The 20,520-nt window shown below is 38.9% G+C and overlaps 1 protein-coding gene across 10 annotated transcripts in view; it reads right to left on the bottom strand.

The window, feature by feature from the left end:
* Positions 1–20,520, bottom strand: part of bt (projectin protein bent) — a 3,328,983-nt gene that overhangs the window by 1,681,407 nt on the left and 1,627,056 nt on the right. Inside the window, exon 1 of one of the 10 annotated variants that reach the window (XM_067757821.1) lies at positions 7,281–7,325. The exons of the other annotated variants lie outside the window; for them this stretch is intronic. Within the exon in view, the coding sequence (XP_067613922.1) occupies positions 7,281–7,310 (30 nt within the window). The 5' untranslated portion in view covers positions 7,311–7,325. Of the gene's footprint in view, positions 1–7,280; positions 7,326–20,520 lie in introns of those variants that run through there. 10 annotated transcript variants of the gene reach the window in all.

Raw genomic sequence — 20,520 nt, 5'->3', positions numbered from 1 at the left:
TTTAGGTATATAGCTCGGAAACGGCTTGAGATGTCACAATAAAAATTACTTTACTTTAAGGGCCATTTTCTCGTCCACCCAATAAAGTTCAATTAACTTACCGGGCAGATAAACTATTCTTCACTTTAAAGTCAACTTTAACGATTTTCCTTTTCTCATGTGTGTGATTTAGATTTGTCAACGTCACATTAAAAGTGTACTACTTTTTCATAAGCTTTTATTTACCTTCACTTGGCTGTTGTATGTAATGAAATCTTGCAAGTTAAATTTGATACACTTCCCGGTGTCCGATTGAACTGAAATTTTGCACACATGTATAACTCCGATGACAATGCAATATTACTTTGCGAAAATTCGATAAATTAATCGATAACAAAGTTAGCGGTATAGATTTGTGTTTACTTTGGCATAACAGCCTAAGTCTCATACAAACCAGCCGGTACCTAACCGTAGATTCTGAGACTTAGGCGATTATTCCTTGTAACCATAGATATTTATATTGCATATTAACAAACTGCGAAAAGCGGAGACACAACCCTCTGTTGTATTTCTGTGTATAACCACATAGCTGATTTTTTAAGGCTGTTTAACTCTGTAATCTTTTCTGTAATTTATTTTGCTTTTGGAAAAATTACCTATTTGAAAAAAGCTGGCTGAAAAATATTGGCATAACAGCTTAAGTTAAATCAAGAATGGAAAATCTTGGAAAATTTGAGCAAATGTGGCAATTACGCGCGTTCGTTGAACGAAATATTGAAAATCTATTGATCATCGCTAGGAAATTAGCGACGTTCCATCAACTAAGCGGCACTTTAGCAATACTACTGTTATTATTTGGCTGCTCATACACACCCATATTAATTGTGCATTAAATCTAAAATATACAACTCAAAAATGACTCCGGTTGTTATGTCCGCAGCATTTATTTGGTTTAAATACACAACCCATAATAGCTAAAGCCATAATAATTTAAACGGGTCATCAATTCTTTCTCTGGTTCAAAAGCTGAACTACCAGCGCTACCGTCATCAGCTCAGTGTCATCATTGCGAGTAGCGCCAATAACACCAAACTCGTGCCTGACACACAAAAGTCGTTTCACTCAATAGCGCAAAAATTCGCTTGGAGTCATTGCGTCAATGAGCTACCATTGAGCTCACTTAAATTGGGCGAATGCCCAGGCTCATGACATATTTAAACCAGATTGTGAAAACGAAGCAGGGGCAAAACGTATGGTGTATTCCTGGCGCAGCCGTCCCCTCATTATCAATTCATATTTCTCATTATCAATTTATGTATTCTCAATATGAAGTAACATTTTTCACTATCAGTTTATATTTTCTCAATAAGAAGATACGCTTCTCGTTATCATATTTTATTTTCTCATTATAAAGTTGGATTTCCCATTATCGATTTGCGTTTTCTCAATACCGGTGTTTTTTTTTTTTTGACACGCGTATACGTTTCGTTTGCCCGTGAAAAATACCGCCTATCCTCACTTAGATAATGCTTAGGAGACCCATCTAGCGGCTGTGGTTAAAGAACTAGCTACAGCAGCAGGGTGTAGAGAAAAGCGGAGACACAACCCTCTGTTGTATTTCTGCTTATAAAGAGTGGACGCGCATAAAATACAGAGAATTAGTGCAGAGGGTAAAACGTAGACAATTTCAGTTACATCTGAGTATAATGCGTATAGAAATTTAGTAGTACTAATTTTATACGTAGCAATTTCAGAGGTGTATTTAAAGTTTGTCGCTTAGCAGTTCATATAAAGTTTAAGCGTAAACTTATCTAGATGAAAAAAAACACAGCTAATATAAACAAAGACTGATCGAAGAATAAAGATGTTGCATGCGCGAACTTCAGTGGAAAGCACACAAAATACACTGATTGTAGTTTTAGAGTGTAAAAATTTAAATTCTGAACGGATTAGCTGAATAAAAAGTGTACAAATAATTATTAAATAACAAATACAGACAGTGGTAGTTTAACAAATTCTGCTGTGGTAAGTGGTGAATGTGACCTACTAGAGGTTTTGTGAAGCTTGCTTCACACTATTTTTCGTCTCTGCAACATCTTTATTCTTCGATACGTCTTTGTATAAACTTATATTTCTCAATACAAAGTTATATATTCTCATTATAAACTGGAAAAGGTGTAGTGCATAAACGAACTAAAAAGTAAAAAATAAAATTAAAGAAAAAAAAAACTTTTTTAAAAATAAGCTTTTATTATTGGTTAATAAAATTAACTAAAAAGTAAAAAATTAATTTACTGTAAAGAAATATAACACTTTATAAGTTCATTGTAACCTTTTACGATAATTAGGCTTTTTCGTCTGCGACAAAAAAAAATCTATATTGTACATAATTATATATTTTTAACATTAAAACTTTACACCTAAATTATTAAATCTTACAGTTTATATCACAGTCCTAATTGTTCTAATAAAAGCGTGTTACATTGTGATAGCAAGAAAGGGAGATCCTAAATGTTTTTAATTATACCAAAAAAATTTAACACGCTTTTTATTAGAAAAATTGGACTGTGATATAAATTGTAAGATTTAATAATTTAGGTGTAAAGTTTTAATGTTAAAAATATATAATTACGTACAATATAGAATTTTTTTGTCGCAGACGAAAAAGCCTAATTATCGTTAAAGGTTACAATGAACTTATAAAGTGTTATATTTCATTACAGTCAATTTATTTTTTACTTTTTAGTTAATTTTATTAACCAATAATAAAAGCTTATTTTTAAAAAGTTTTTTTCTTTAATTTTATTTTGCTGCATACTTTTAAGCTCGTCATGATATGCCTTAATGTAAACCTAAGTAAAGAATATATTGTTGCAGCTGAACCTGATAAATCGCCTCTACTTTTTGCTTCTATGAAAAACCCTAAGTGCGGCGGCTCGGATCTCACTGGCACCTGTTTTTTATTATATTTTTTTTATTTACGTTTAAACCAAAAAAATCATTTTAAAGAGCAGATGAGCTGCCGGTAAATTTTTCCGCCCGGTAATTTAAAAAGAAGTTGAGCAAACGAAAATTAACTTATAGGCAGGATAAAGTGAGCGCTAAGATTAAAGGCTAGATGAGAAAACGGCCCTTATGCTAACACCAACAGCTTCCATTTGAAACCCATATTTTACAAACACATCCAAGAGTTACCCAGGTCCACGTTTTGGTTTATATTTCGAGATCGTAGTCATCCAGCGATATAAAAAATACTCTGTACTAAAGCACACATCAGCAGCTTCAATTTGATACCCATAATGTAAAAACACATGGTATTAATACCCCGATCCACGTTTTGGCCTATATTTCAAGACCCTAGTGAACAATAGGTATGAAAACTACCCTGTACTAAAGCATTCATCAACAGCTTTCAGTTGATATCAATATTGTATAAACACGTTCTAGGGGTACGCGGGCCCACGTTTTGGCCTATATCTCGGGACCTTAGTTACCCAGGGGTATGAAAATTACCTTCTACTAAAGCACTCATCAACAGCTTTCATTTGTTATACATATTGTATAAACACATTCTTGGGGTACCCAGGTCCACATTTTCGCCTAAATCTCGAGACCCTAGTCATCTAGGGGTATGAAAATTACCCTCTACTAAAGCACTCATCAACAGCTTCCATTTTTTATCCATATTGTATAAACACATCCTAGAGGTACCGGCGTCCACGTTTTGGCCTATATCTCGAGACCCTAGTCACACAGGGGTACGAATATATCCCGTATCAAAGTACTCATACACAGTTTCTATTTGATACCCATATTGTACAAAAACATCCAAGGATTACCCAGGTCCACGTTTTGATCTCAAGACCATAGCCACCTAGTGAAAAAAGGTAAACGTTGGCCGATTCTCACACCTACCCAATATGCTCATTTTCATGAGAATCGGTTTAGCCGTTTCGGAGAAGTTATGCCTCTAACACCGTGACACAAGAATTTTATGTATTAGATAAAAAAGTTATAGCACCTTCTTGTTGAAGTATACATGGGTTGTAGTTATAACTAACAAGTAAAGGTGTCTAAGTTGGGTGTAACCGAAAATTATATACTCAGCGCGAGCTTCAATTATACATTTCATTTCAGATAAACTACTTTTCAACATAACAGAAAAATTTCTCCCCATTTCCTCTTACAGTCAAACTTGATAAGTGAAATATCATTGATTCAAAACTATTTTTTGGTAAGTTATAGCTTATTATTCTAGTGTTCGGCCCTTTTAAACTTGTTTTATATCTAAGTTGCAGTGGTCTTTAACCGATCCCGTTCATTTTTACTAGAAATATTTTCCACTATAAGGAAAATATGTGTATACAATTACATTACGGTATGTTAATTTTTGTTCGAGTTATGGCTCCCGAAACATAGGAAATTTCTTAGTCATAAAAGGGGCAGTGCCAGACCCATTTTCAAAAATTTTAGTGTTTTCCAATTTAATGTTATAATTCAATCTAGAAAGTAAAATTCTATTGATACAAAGCTCTTTTTTGCTAAGATATAGCTTATTATTTTCGTCTCCGACCCTTTTAAAAATCTTTTATATAAAAGTGTGCGTGGCCTTTAACCGATCTCGTCCATTTTTTTCAGAAATATTTCCTGCTTTAAGGGAAATATGTGTACCCAACTTTGTTACGATATGTAAATTTTTCTTCGAGTTATGGCACCCGAAACATAGAAAGCTGCTTAGTCACAAAAGGGGCTGTGCCACGCCCATTTTTTAATTTGAAGTTTTTACTATTTATTGTTATAAATCCCCTTGGGAAATGAAATACCATTGATATAAAGCTCTTTTTTGCAAAGATATAGCTCATTTTATTCGTCCACGACCATTTTAAAAATCTTTTATATAAAAGTGGGCGTGGTCCTTAACCGATTTCGTTAATTTTTCTTCAAAGCATTCCTTATAGTAAAGGTAACCTCTCTGTCGAATTTTGTTACAATAGGTTTAACGGTTTTTATTTATGATTAATAATATTTGTAAAAAAAAAATTTTCAAATTATTATTAAGAGTCTCAATATCAGTCCACACGTCAAATTTCAACATTCTAGGTGCATTATTTACTAAATAATTATGTTTTCTGTGTTTTCCATTGTGTTTAACATTTTAGATATATAAAAAGTGGGCGTGATTATCATCCGATTTCGCAATACCAATCTATTCTGGCTCCAGATAAGCTCGTGTACCATATTTGGTGAAGATATCTCAATATTTACTCAAGTTATCGTGTTAACGAAGAGAAGGACGGACGGACGGACGAACATGGCTCAATCAAATTTTTTTTTCGATACTGCTGAGTTGAATATATGGAAGTCTATATCTATCTCGATTCTTTTATACCTGTACAACCAACCGTTATCCTATCAAAGTTAATATACTCTATGTGCAAAGCACGCTGAGTATAACAATAACATATCAAATAACCAAAGATCTGGTCGAAATTTCGGATTGCGAGGTTATAACCGTAATAATACCAGAAATGTCAGAAATGTTACCCAACAGGAAAACCAGCAAACTCCACCTCAATATATAAAAAAATTATATGTTTTCAATTTACACCTCAATAACTAAATATCTTCCAGAACAACTCTGAATAATTCATTCCAACCCTCCTGATGGATACAAGAGCAGATATTTCAATTATAAACAAGTAAGGAAGGCTAAGTTCGGGTGTAACCGAACATTACATACTCAGCTGAGAGCTTTGGAGGCAAAATAAGGGAAAATCACCATGTAGGAAAATGAACCTAGGGTAACCCTGGAATGTGTTTGTATGACATGGGTATCAAATGGGAGGTATTAACGAGTATTTTAAAAGGGAGTGGGCCATAGTTCTATAGGTGGACGCTATTTCGGGATATCGCCATAAAGGTGGACCAGGGGTGACTCGAGAATGTGCTTGTACGATACGGGTATCAAATGAAAGGTGTTAGTGAGTATTTTAAAATGAAGTGATCCTTAGTTCTATAGGTGGACGCCTTTTCAATATATCGCCATAAAGGTGGGCCAGGGGTGACTCTAGAGTGCGTTTGTACGATATGGGTATCAAATGAAAGGTGGCATTATTTAGTTATCATGTTAACGGAAGGACAGACGGACGACTGTGTATAAAAACTGGGCGTGGCTTCAACCGATTTCGCCTATTTTCACAGAAAACAGTTATGGTCATAGAAGCTATGCCCTTACTAAATTCCACAAGGATTGGTAAATTTTTGTTCGACTTATGACATTAAAATTATTCTAGACAAATTAAATGAAAAAGGTCGTCGCCACGTCACATATTTGTATTTTGCTGCACCATATCATTACTGGAGTTGAATGTTGACATAATTTACTTATATACTCTAAAGATATTAAATTTTTTGTTACAATTTGGCTTTTAAAAATTTTTTTTTTAAAGTGGGTGTGTCCGTCATCCGATTTTGCTAATTTTAATTTAGCACACATACAGTAGTAAAAGGAGTAATGTTCCTGCCAAATTTCATCATGATATCTTCAACGGCTGCCAAATTACAGCTTGCTAAACTTTTAAATTACCTTCTTTTAAAAGTGGGCGGTGCCACGCCCATTGTCCAAAATTTTACTAATTTTCCATTCTGCGTCATAAGGTCAACCCAATACCAAGTTTCATCGCTCTATCCGTCCTTGGTAATGAATTATCGCATATTTTCGGTTTTTCGAAATTTTCTATATCGGAAAAGTGGGCGTGGTTATAATCCGATATCGTTTATTTTACATAGCGATCTGAGATGAGTGCCCAGGAACCTACATACCAAATTTCATCAAGATACCTCAAAATTTACTCAAGTCATCGTGTTAACGGACAGACGGACGGACGGACGGACGGGCATGGCTCAATCAAATTTTTTTTCGATACTGATGATTTTGATATATGGAAGTCAATATCAATCTTGATTCCTTTATACCTGTACAACCAACCGTTATCCAATCGAAGTTAATATACTCTGTTTGCAAAGCACGCTGGGTATAAAAAAACGACCTATTTGAGAAAACTATAAATACAGTCGTGTGCTATGGACTATGAGAAAAAATTATTTCCTGTACACTTTAGGGCATTTGTAGAACTGTGTAATTAATTGATTACAGGAGAAAGTGCATCAAAATGGCGTCCAGAACCCTACGTGGGCTCGGTAATCCAACCAATGCCTAAAATATATTTTGGCTATAAAGGGTTTACAAGTTCTTATACAAATAAATTTTAATATTTTATATTTTAATATTCGATACAAACCATAGATCGTGTTATTTTTATTGTTGCCATTATATTAGAGTATACCAGTTTTTATTATCCCTTGTTCATTACTTATTTAAGTTCAACTTCGATATTTTTAATAGTATACGAAACATTATTATATTGTATTTCCTTTTATATATTATTATATTTATTTCCTGTTATATGTATTTCTCTTACAATTAAGCTACCAGAAACAAGTTAAATTAATACCTCTATTATGATTTACAACTAGACTAAGTTGAGTTTTATGTGTAAAATCATAACTCAACAAGTAAGGAAGACTAAGCTCGGGTGTAACCGAACATTACATACTGAGTTGAGAGCTATGGAGACAAAATAAGGGAAAATCACCATGTAGGAAAATGAACCTAGGGTAACCCTGGAATGTGTTTGTATGACATGTGTATCAAATAGAAGGTATTAAATAGTATTGAAAGAGGGAGTGGGCCATAGTTCTATAGGTGGAAGCCATTTAGGGATATCGCCATAAAGGTGGACCAGGGGTGACTCAAGAATTTGTACGATATGGGTATGAAATGAAAGGTGTTAATGAGTATTTTAAAAGAGCGTGGGCCTTAGTTCTATAGGTGACGCCTTTTCGAGATATCGCCATAAAGGTGGACCATGGCTGACTCTTGAATTTGTTTGTACAATGTGGGTATCAAATGAAAAGTGTTAATGAGTATTTTAAAAGAGCGTGGGCCTTAGTTCTATAGGTGGACGCCTTTTCGAGATATCCACATAAAGGTGGACCAGGAGTGAATCTAGAATGCGTTTGTACAATATGGGTATCAAACGAAAGGTGTTAATGAGTATTTTAAAAGGGAGTGGGCCTTAGTTCTATGGGTGGACGCCTTTTCGAGATATCGCCATAAAGGTGGACCACGGGTGACTCTAGAATTTGTTTGTGCGATATATGTATCAAATGAAAGGTGTTAATGAGTATTTTAAAATGGAGTGGACCGTAGTTCTATAGGTGGACGCGTTTTCGAGATATCGCCATAAAGGTGGACCAGGGGTGACTCTAGAATGCGTTTGTACAATATGGATATCAAACGAAAGGTGTTAATGAGTATTTTAAAAGGGAGTGGGCCTTAGTTCTATGGGTGGTCGCCTTTTCGAGATATCGCCATAAAGGTGGACCAGGGGTGACTATAGAATGCGTTTGTACAATATGGGTATCAAACGAAAGGTGTTAATGAGTATTTTAAAAGGGAGTGGGCCTTAGTTCTATGGGTGGACGCCTTTTCGAGATATCGCCATAAAGGTGGACCAGGGGGGATAATGTGTTGGTACGATATGGGTATCAAATTAAAGGTATTAATGAGCGTTTTATAAGGGAGTGGTGGTAGTCTGAGATGAGTGCCCAGGAACCTACGTGCCAAATTTCATCATATACCTCAAAAGTTACTCAAGTTATCGTGTTAACTGACGGACGGACGGACGGACGGACATGGCTCAATCAAATTTTTTTTCGATACTGATGATTTTGATATATGGAAGTCTATATCTATCTCGATTCCTTTATACCTGTACAACCAACCGTTATCCAATCAACGTTAATATACTCTGTGAGCTCTGCTCAACTGAGTATAAAAAGGGTTCCTCATTATGGCACACCACATTTGATGCTCTTCGAGTAGGATTAGTAATCAATTATACTATGTTCAAACAAAAAAATAAATTGAGGCAATTTCAATTTAAATTGAGTGGTGTTCATACAGCTCAATTTAGCTTACTTTCTTACTTAATTGGCGCTTAACCGTCTAAACGGTTATGGCCGTCCAACAAGGCGCGCCAGTCGCTCCTTCGCTCCGCCAATCGGCGCCAATGGTTTCCACCTGGTCCTTCCAACGGAGTGGGGGCCGCCCTCTACCTCTGCTTCCATAGGCGGGTTCCGATAGAAACACTTTCTTGGCCGGAGCATCATCATTCATTCGCATAACATGGCCTAGCCAGCGCAGCCACTGCGTTTTAATTCGCTGGACTATGTTGATGTCTGCGTATAGCTCGTACAGCTCATCATTAAATCTTCTTCGGTACTCGCCAACGCGTAGAGGTCCATAAATCTTTCGAAGAACTTTTCTCTCAAACACTCCCAAAGCCGCTTCATCTGCTGTTGTCATGGTACATGCTTCTGCCCATATAGCAGGACGGGTACGATAAGTGACTTGTAGAGTATGATTTTCGTTCGCCGAGAGAGGACTTTACTTTTCAATTGCCTACCTAGTCCAAAGTAGCATTTATTGGCAAGATTGATTCTTCGCTGGATTTCAGTGCTGATGTTGTTGCTAGTGTTGATGCTGGTTCCCAAATAAACGAAGTCTTTTACTATTTCGAAATTATGGCTGCCAACAGTAGCGTGGTTGCCAAGGCGCGAATGCGCTGACTCTTTGCTGGATGACAGCAGGTACTTCGTTTTGTCCTCATTCAACATCAAACCAATCTTTACCGCTTCTTTTTCCAGTTTGGAGTAAGCAGAACTAACAGCGCGGGTGTTTAGGCCGATGATATCAATGTCATCAGCATATGCCAGTAATTGCACGCTTTTATAGTAGATTGTTCCAGTGCGGTTAAGTTCTGCAGCTAGTATAATTTTCTCCAGCATCAAATTAAAGAAATCGCACGATAGGGGGTCACCCTGTCGAAACCTCGTTTAGTTTCGAACGGTTCGGGGAGGTCCTTCCCAATTCTGACTGAGCTGATGGTGCTGCTCAACGTCATTTTGCACAGCCGTATAAGTTTTGCGGTGAAACCAAATTCAGACATAGCGGCATAAAGGCATCTCCTTTTCGTGCTGTCGAAGGCGACTTTAAATTCGTCGAAGAGGTGATGTGTGTCGATTCTCTTTTCACGGATTTTTTCCAAGATTTGGCGCATTGTGAAAATCTGGTCGATGGTAGATTTACCAGGTCTGAAGCCGCACTGATAAGGTCCAGTCAGCCGGTTTCGCACAATACACTTTAAAGGACCTTATATGCGATATTAAGAAGGCTGATTCCACGATAGTTGGTGCATTTTGCAGTATCCCCTTCTTGTGGACTGGGCAAAGAACACTTAGATTCCAACCGTCGGGCATGCACTCGTCCGCCCATATTTTGCTAAGAAGCTGCTGCATGCGCCTTACCAACTCATCGCCGCCGTACGTGAATAGCTCCGCAGGCAATCCATCAGCGCCCACGGCCTTGTTGTTTTTCAATCTGGCTATTGCTATTCTAACTTCGTCATAATCGGGCGGGGGACATATATTCCATCATCATCGATTGCGGGATCGGGTTCTTCATCTCTGCGCGGTGAATTGCCTCCATTTAGGAGAGCAGAGAAGTATTCCCTCCATAATCTAAGCACTCTCTGGACATCAGTTACAAAGTCGCCATTTTTATTCCTACAGGAGTTTGCCCCGGTCTTAAAACCTTCCGTCTGTCGCCGTATTTTTTGGTAGAATTTTCGGGCGTTATTCTTGGTGGCTAGCAGCTCAAGCTCCTCGCACTCACGCCTTTCTGCTTCTGCTCTTTTCTTCCTGAAAAGGCGTCTCGCTTCCCTTTTCAACTCACGATAGCGTTCACACACTCCTCTTGTCGCGTTCGCTTTTAACGTAGCCCTGTAGGGAGCGTCTTTTCTTTCGGTTGCAACTCGGCATTCTTCATCGTACCAGTTGTTTTTTCGTGGCCGCCGGTAACCAATTTTTCCTCGGCGGCAGTACGAAGTGCTTTGGAGATATGCTCCCACTGCTACTGTATTCCTTCAGGATGAGTTGTGCTCTCAGAGAGCAGGTGTGAGAGTCGAGTTGCGAAATCATTGACAGTCTGTTGTGATTGAAGCCTTTCGACGTCTAGCTTTCCTTGTGTTTTTGGTTCCTTGGTTTTAGCAGCGTTGATGCGGGTGCGTATTTTGGCTGCAACGAGATAATGGTCCGGATCGTGCGCACATCTAAAACACTGGAGGCATGCCGTCCGTCTATCACAACGTGATCGATCTGATTGCGAGTATTTCGATCAGGAGACAGCCATGTAGCTTGATGTATCTTTTTATGCATGAACCTCGTGCTGGATATGACCATGTTTCGAGCACCGGCAAAGTCGATCAGCCTCAGTCCGTTAGGAGTAGTTTCATTGTGTAGGCTGAACTTTCCGACTGTAGGGCCAAAAACACCGTCTTTGCCCACCCTGGCGTTAAAGTCGCCAAGCACGACTTTTATATCATGGCGGGGGCACCGCTCATATGTTCGCTCTAATTGTTCATAAAAAGTGTCTTTCACCTCATCGTCTTTTTCCTCTGTCGGCGCATGGGCGCAGATGAATGATATATTAAAAAATTTTGCTTTTATTCGGATAGCGGCGAGACGCTCGTCCACAGGCGTGAACGCCAGAACTTGGCGACAAAGTCTCTCTCCCCCCACGAATCCGACGCCGAAACTGGGCTTATTCGTATGTCCACTACAATAGATGTCACAATTTTTGATCTTCTTTCTTCCTTGCTTCGTCCAACGCATTTCTTGGATGGCGGTGATGTCAGATTTTGCTTTGACGAGGACATCAACCAGCCGGGCATCTGCACCAATCCCATTCAGGGATTGGACGTTCCAGGTGCATGCCCTCAATTCTTGTCCTTCAAACGTTTGCCATGGTCGTCATCAATAGAGAGTGTATTTATCTGAGGCTTGTTGTTATATTTCATTGGAGTATGGTTTTACGTGGCGGGTCCCAAGCCCAGCGCACAACCCGCTCAGCGGGGGCGAAAATATTACTTGCACGTTTATATAGCGAGCCGCTTGCTCCAAGACAGACGCCCGCTTACAGCCGCACCTAGAGGTGTACAGACGCTGCCGATGAGATCTCCCCCGGCTAGCCTTTAAACCGATTATGTCAGAGTGGCCTAGCCAGGTTGTCGCCTTCTCACATTAGCTCACCGCTAAACGGATGTTTAGCGGCTACCCAGAGGATACTTGGCCGCAAGCGACCGGCAGTAGTGAGCTGCTTGAACCGCATGCAAAAGAATCGCTCTGGTCATTCCCAGGTGAATGGCGGTCAGATGCTTTCCCCACTCTCGTGGACTTCTAAACACGGCTCCACCCTCTACAGCAACAACATACCTTTGTTCAGAATGTCAAAATATGCGTGTTGGAATTAGGCGAATGTAATGGAATCAAAATAAAAACTTCGAAATTTTTGTGTGTTGTAAGAAAATGTGTTCAATATTTTGGTATCATTTTGAGTTTGCCATCCTCTTTTGACAATCCCTACTCCAGTGAAATGTAAAAAATAATATCAGCTGATGAGATAAGCCAACTATATAGTTAAGCCATGCGCAACTGACGTTTAAATCTACTCAATAAACACACTTTAAAAGGTTGCATTTGCAGTTTGAAACAATTTATTACGCGATTTTTTTTAATTGGCAAATTGTTATTACAATTTATTATATGATAAATTTCGTGATAAATTGCCTAAATGGTATAAATTGCCAATTTGGTGTGTGTTTGTACCTAGTATTAATAACTTGCTCAATTTAAATGATAATGGGGGTCTGTGATGGGGATGTCTTGAAATCACCAGCGTCATCTCAAATCTCGACTCATAGGTGCTTTCACCTTCCCTCCATGTTGAGGTGGAGCCCCTTGTGTTATACCTGGTAACCCTTCCTTTCCGCATGGATCAGGGGCTATTTTGTAGCCCAAGACCGACCATACGTGACGAAGATTCACACCCTGTATAAGGTGTACCATACTTACGTTTAGCCAATAATGGGGATTAAGAGAGGACAGCCTGATAAAACCCGCAATTTCGAGAGTTATCTGAACCGTGCTCGTGGGATGAATGTCATTACGTTAGTCTGTTCCACAACGGTTGTCTCCAGATACTTATCTGGCACCCTCTGTTTGTAATTAGTTTTCTAGGGTGCTAGGGGCTATATCCCAATCTGCCGTATTATCCTGGGTATATATATGGATTTTGGTTCTAAGCCGGAGCTAAGCAGCCCTCAAAAGTTTAGGTCGGTTCCGACATTTCGGCATGCCGGGGTCCGAATAACCTCCCGCATTATATGGAAATGGCTGAGATAGGGATTGCACAGGATGCGTGGAATTTAATTCTGGGAAACAATGCAGTTCAGACAACACTTGATTGAATGCTTAGGGCAAAGTCAGGCCAAATTTATTATACTCAACGAGAGTATATCACTTAAACTATACCGGGCTCTGTGGTCTATGATATTGCCTAAGTACAAAAGTTAAATCTATCCGATACAAAAATCTGTTTTGAACTGAGTGCGTCGCTCTGGCAAGGCAAAGACTCTGCCATCCAGGTGATGTTACCTTAGTGCCTTCGTGATATGCAACAAAAAAATATAAAATATATTTCGAAAGAGTGAAATGGAATTAAAGAAAACATTAATCATAAAATGTCAATGTTTATCCATTCAGTTACATGAACTTCAACTTACGTCAGATAAATTTTAAGGAAAACGAATTGCACCTTTTAAATTAATTTAAGAAAATGTTACACGTGCTTCTTTACTTGAAAAATGTTCTCAAAAAGATGAAAAATATAATTTAAAATACATGAAAAGCATTTCAGAAAACTTAGGTAAATGAATGTGTGTACTAGTGGGCCTTGAATATCTTTACAATACTACCCGACATTTAAAACCACATATTTTTGCTTCAAACCTTAGACAGAGTGGTTATAGTGTGACAGTGGCGTAGTGAGGGGGGAAAGGGGGGCATCTTGCCTCGGGCGATATTCACATGGGGGCGCAAAATGGTCCGCAAAGCAGAACTTACTGGATAGTTTGTATTTTTATTAGAACTGATTTCTGGAAAAAAAATTGTTACCAAATGTTTTACCAAATACACCAATGCAAAATACTCTGCCGGAGTTTCACGCGGACGCAGCAATAGTTCCGCGTATTATTCCACCAAGTATGACAGAAACTAACATTGAATCGTATTTCTTATCCCTCGAATTATGGTTTGCGGCTGCCGGAGTTACCAACGATTACAGAAAGTACGATTTAGTTATGGCGCAGGTATCGCCAAACAAATTGACAGAGTTAAAGTCCATAATTGATGCTGCACCCCAGCTAAGTCGCTATGAGTACATCAAATCTAAACTCATACCACACTTCGCGGACAGCCAACAACGACGAGTATAACGTGTTTTCTCTGATATGCCATTGGGTGATTTAAGACCTAGCCAACATTTCAACGAAATGCGTCCCGTAGCTGGGAGCGCACGTTGCGAAACCGTACTCGTAGACTTGTGGTCATCACGTTTGCCACCACACGCCCAAGCCGCAGTTATCGGCTTCAAGGGACAATGCAGATAGAGTTACAATTTCCGACGCCATTGTCGACTCTCTCAATTTTCGACAAATTAACGCCATCGGCGCTTCAACAAAATCTACGCCTCCGGCTGCTCGAAACAACGAGTCCCGTGCATTGCACGAACTGAAACAAGAAATAGCCCAACTCACAAAACGATTTGAGCCTATGTCAGATCGTAGACCGAGAAGTCGCAGTCGAATCAGACGAGATTACCAACGCAACATGCACAAGGAAGCAAACCGTGCAAACAAACGCGAGACGACGCGATGACTATACGCAACAGAGACTGCAACGCACACTCGCGACGTAAAACAAGCAGTCATACATCGCCTCAAATTATACGATAACCTTTCAAATTACCAATTTTTATTAGACACTGGAGCAGATGTTTCAGTTATTCCCCGGAGCATACATACTAGTAAATTCAAACCTTCAACAGTAAAACTTTTCGCTGCTAACGGCACACCAATAAAAGTCTACGGTAATGATCTTCTTAAAATAAATTTAGACCTACGGCGCAAGTTTCTCTGGAATTGCCGACGTAACATGCGGAATAATAAGGGCCGATTTTTTAAGCCATCTTGGGCTACTAATCGACATAAGGCAAAAGCGCTTAGTTGACAATCTAACATCTCTTATCACAACCGGGAAGCTCGTACAACATTTTAACCGTAAAAACATTCGACGCACAATGCGCATACGCAAGCCTGCTCAAGGAATTCGGCAGCTTAACGCGGTTGGCTCAGTTAGAAAGCCCTGCGAAATCAACACTAGTTCATTATATAGAGACTCATGGCCATCCAATATCCGCACTAGCCAGATGTCTCTGTTCGGATAGTTAGCAGCGGCAATAGCAGAATTCGATAATTTGATAAATTTAGGGATCTGTTGGCCTTCAAGCAGCAGTTGGGCTAGTCCTCTCCATATGGTGAGGAAAGCAGATGGTACATGGCACTTTTGCGGTGATTTTTGGGCTCTAAACAGCAAAACAATTCCTGACAGATACCCGACACCATTTTTTAACAGCAATTTAAGTTGTACGTATGTATTTTCTAAAGTCGACTTGCAAAAAGCCTTTCAGCAGGTCCCCTTAAACCCCGAAGATGTGCCAAAATGGCGATCATCACGCCATTTGGCCTCTTTGAATTAATGGTCATGCCATTCGGGCTGCGGAATGCAGCACAAACCCTACAGAGGCTAATTCACGAAGTCATACGTGGGCTCGACTTTGCCTTTCCGTATATGGACGATATTTGCGTAGCCTCAACGTCCTCTGCCGAAAATTTATCGCACCTTCGTTAGCTTTTTGAGCGCTTAGAGAAGCACAACCTAAAAATAAATGCTACAAAATTTGTGTTTGGTAAAGCAGAAATCACATTCTTGGGGCTTACTGTCTCCTCTGACGGCGTTAAGCCACTGCAGCAACGCGTTCAGGCAATTCAACAGTTTAAGAGACCAACAACCGTAGCCGAGCTTATGCGTTTCTTTGCTGCAATAAACTTTTATAGACGGTTTATCCCACATGCTGTTGAAACGCAATTACCTCTATTGGCCGTATGCCCCGGGAATGTAAAAAATTACCATTCAAAGCTCAGATGGACGGATTCAATTATAACTGCCTTCGAGTGCAAACCCTAGCTTATAAATGTTGCTCTCTTAGAACACCCATCAAAATACGCAGTATAGTCCTTGTGGGTCGACGCATCGGGTAAGGCAGCTGGTGCTGTTTTGCATCAGGTTACAACTAGGATTCTCGAGCCACTCGGATATTTCTCGAAAAAGTTCGATAAAAGACAGATCCGTTACAGCACATACGATCGAGAGCTTACAACGAGTTCCTAGCAGTGCGCCATTTTAAGTACATGCTGGAAGAGCGAACGTGCCACATTTACACCGACCACAAACCACTAATTTATGCATTTCATAAGAACCCTGAGAAGACATCGAGCAAGCAAGCTCGCCTGTTGGACTACATATCTCAGAAAACAACCGACATTCGACGCGTAGAAGGGAAAAACAATGTAGCAGCTGACATATTCTCAAGAATCGCAACGCTAAACTCAAGAGGCATAGACTACGACAAGTTAGCATACGTAAATAAAAACAAACACCTTTTTGTCGTTTAAAGTTATTTTTAATTGCAAAAAAATTGTTTCGACACTGTTGTTGTTGTTGTTGTAGCGATAAGGTTGCTACCCGAAGGCTTTGGGGAGTGTAATCGATGTGATGGTCCTTTGCCGGATAGAAATCCGGTACGCTCCGGTACCATAGCACCATTAAGGTGCTAGCCCGACCATCTCGGGAACGATTTATGTGGCCACATTAAGTCTTCAGGTCATTCCCTCCCTCCCTACCCCCAAGTTCCATGAGGAGCTTGGGGTCGCCAGAGCCCCGTCTGTTAGTGAAACAGGATTCGCCGCGGATAGGTGAGGTTGACAATTGGGTTTGGAGAAGCTATATATTGCGCTGGCAACCTGAAGGGTTGCGCTACACAGCCCCTTGAATCTGGTATTTTAGTCGCCTCATACGACAGGCATACCTACCGCGGGTATATTCTGATCCCCTAACCGGCTGGGGTTTGTTTCGACACTCGCGTGGTGTCAATTCTTCCAAAACATTAAAATATATACATTGCAAAAACAACGAAAAGAGAAAACAAAAGTTTAAGCAAAGAATATACATATGGATATGTAACAACAAACGGAACAAACAAATTTACCTTACTGCTGAGAAGAGACTCGAATACAGTGGGCCAATATCACGATTTACAGATACATTTTTATTTATATGTATATGAAAAGATTCTAAAATATTTAATATACTTAAATTAGATTCAGTCTTAATTAGTTTGCAGTCTTCTTCGCTTATCGAGTGCTGCTCCGATAAGGCATGTTCAGCGATTCCACTTTTTGGTTCAATATCTTTTATGTATTTACGGTGTTCATTTAACCTGGTACGCACAGTGCGTGTCGATTGGCCTATATACTTAGCACCGCAGTTTTTCCCGTCATCATTTTCGTATGAACAAGTTATTGAATAAACCCCAGGTTTATCAAATTTGTCGCATTTGTCTTTAGTTGACTTTAATAAAGATTCGATTTTTTGTCGATTTTGGAGCCACTTTATTTTTTGCATATTTGAACACCTTTTGCATACTGCTGAAAAATTGCGGATCGTAGGTCAAGCTACACCATTTCATTTTATTTTCTACACCCACCGTATCGAAAAAAGAGCTACTCCCCCTTCGCTCCTTTTTATTCTGGTGTTTTCGTATTAGCTGCTTAATGCTGTTAGAGCAATACCCATTTGTTGCTGCGATTTTCATTATTTTCTGTTTTTCCTTATTATATGAATCACAGCTGAGCGGAACATTTACAAGTCGATGTGCCATGGAATTGAAAGATGCTAGCTTATGCGAGTGATGATGATTAGAATCACTAGGGATGAAACACTCAGTTGATGTCGGCTTATGATATATATCGAATTCGATGAATCCGTCCTCATTATGTTTAACCTTTAAGTCCAAGAAGGGCAGCTCGTTATTTAACGTTAATTCAACGTTTGGTCGATTTTGTTCTTCTCAATAATAACAATACAGTCCTCAGCATATCGACAATAAAAACGTGGAAATAATGAGCTATGAATTAATTTTTCTTCAATCTTCATTGGCTTATACTTAAACCCATCGGCAAACCATCAATTTGTTCATAAAACTCGCTTCTAAATTGGAAGAATGAAAGATTAATACACGTAAACGTCATATCGAACAAAGCATTAGCGACCAAAGGATTGATATTCTGTTTATCCAGCCAAATACGTAACGCATCCAAGGCACCATTTTTCGGAACATTTGAAAAATAAGAAATTATATCAAACGACGCAAAAAACTCAATTTCACATTTTGAATTTTTTCGACTAATTCAAGGGAGTTTTTAATTGAAAAATTATCGAAGCTTTTAATGAAATAATTACTCAACCATGATGCGATATTTGCTACGGGCGAAATGTATCCAGCTATAATTGGTCGAAATTTATTACCGGGTTTGTGAGCCTTGTACAAGCCATACAAGCAAGGTACGCGCACATATGATTTGTGCATTTGTTGGCTCCATCTGCGACCAAACAAGTTAGCGTACTTTTTTCGGCATTCAGCCACTTGCCTTTTCATCTTTGGAAGAGGGTTCTTCACTCTACGGTAATTTCCCTCCTCAATTAAAGCGCGCATACCGTTATCATAATCCTCTTCGTTTAATACAACAGCGCAGTTACCTTTGTCAGCTTGTGTTATATAAATATTTTTCTCGTTTAGAGATTTTACAGCACTGTGCAATCGGGAAGAGCTATTTTGTTTGCTCAAACTTGATTTTGACGATATAACTTTCTTTAAATTAAACCGCACATTTTCCGCTTCCTCAGATTTTATTTTTCCAAGGGTCATCTCAGAATCGACTATGATATCCTGCAACGGCGAACATTTGTGCGGTAACGCGAAATTCAGGCCTTTATTCAAAAGATATACTTCATTTTCGTCTAAGGCAACGTTGGATTTATTTATAATAATATTAGGGCCGACCTCACACGATGACATCTTCGGTGGCTTTGTTTGTTTTAATTTTCTCATCTTTTTTCAGCAGTATGCAAAAGGTGTTCAAACATGCAAAAATTAAAGTGGCTCCAAAATCGACAAAAAAAACTCAAATCTTTATTAAAGTCAACTAAAGACAAATGCGACAAATTGGATAAACCTGGGGTTTATTAATAACTTGTTCATACGAAAATGATGACGGGAAAAAATGCGGTGCTAAGTATATAGGCCAATCGACACGCACTTTGCGTACCAGGTTAAATGAACACCTTAAATACATAAAAGATATTGAACCAAAAAGTGGAATCGCTGAACATGCCTTATCGGAGCAGCACTCGATAAGCGAAGAAGACTTCAAACTAATTAAAACTGAATCTAATTTAAGTAGATTAAATATTCTAGAATATTTTCATATGCATATAAATAAAAATGTATCTGTAAATCGCGATATTGGCCCAATGTATTCGAGTCTCTTCTCAGCAGTAAAGTAAATTTGTTTGTTCCGTTTGTTGTTACATATCCATATGTATATTCTGTGCTTAAACTTTTGTTTTCTCTTTTCGTTGTTTTTGCAATGTATATATTTTAATGTTTTGGAAAAATTTACTGAAAGCTTTATTTTGTTTATACCTGTGACAATGGTTTAGTTGAAAGCTAGCAACTGATGATGACACCACGCGAGTGTCGAAACAATTTTTTCCAATTAAAAATAACTTTAAACGACAAAAAGGTGTTTGTTTTTATTTACGTATGTACATAAGTCGTTTAGGACTCAATATATAAAAAAAAAATAGACAAGTTAGCAGATGATCAGCAAATAGACGAAGAGCTACAGCGTCTGCGTCAAGGCAGCATAAACTCGTCCCTACACCTTAAGTTATTCAGCGTATCCTGTAGTAACAAGCAAATAGTCTGCGACTGTTCAACAGGAAACATTACACCATTTATCATCAAAAAATTTCGCGCAGCCGTCTTAAAGGCAACACATGGGTTATGTCACCCAGGTTAACGTGCTACAGCAAAGTTGTTTTCCAGCAGATTCGTTTGGCCACGTATCCAGCGTGACAGCAAAGTCTTCACTCGGTCGTGTATGCAATGTCAAAAAGCTAAAGTTACTCGGCATACGTTATCGCCTCTCATGCGATATGAATCGGGTCATATGCGATTTGACCACATCAACGTCGATGTTGTAGGGCCATTTGCTCTTCCCAACAGCAATCGTTACTCCTTCACCATCATTGATCGCTTTTCCAGACGGCCAGAGGCAGTTCCATTTCCAGATATGACAGCATCCATTATTGCTAAAGCACTCATACCTAATTGGAACG

Source organism: Eurosta solidaginis, chromosome X, assembly GCF_040869045.1.
Source record: "Eurosta solidaginis isolate ZX-2024a chromosome X, ASM4086904v1, whole genome shotgun sequence".
NCBI classification, from domain to species: domain Eukaryota; kingdom Metazoa; phylum Arthropoda; class Insecta; order Diptera; family Tephritidae; genus Eurosta; species Eurosta solidaginis.
Note: the sequence above shows the minus strand (reverse complement) of the source record. Positions and strands in the feature narration are given on the sequence as shown.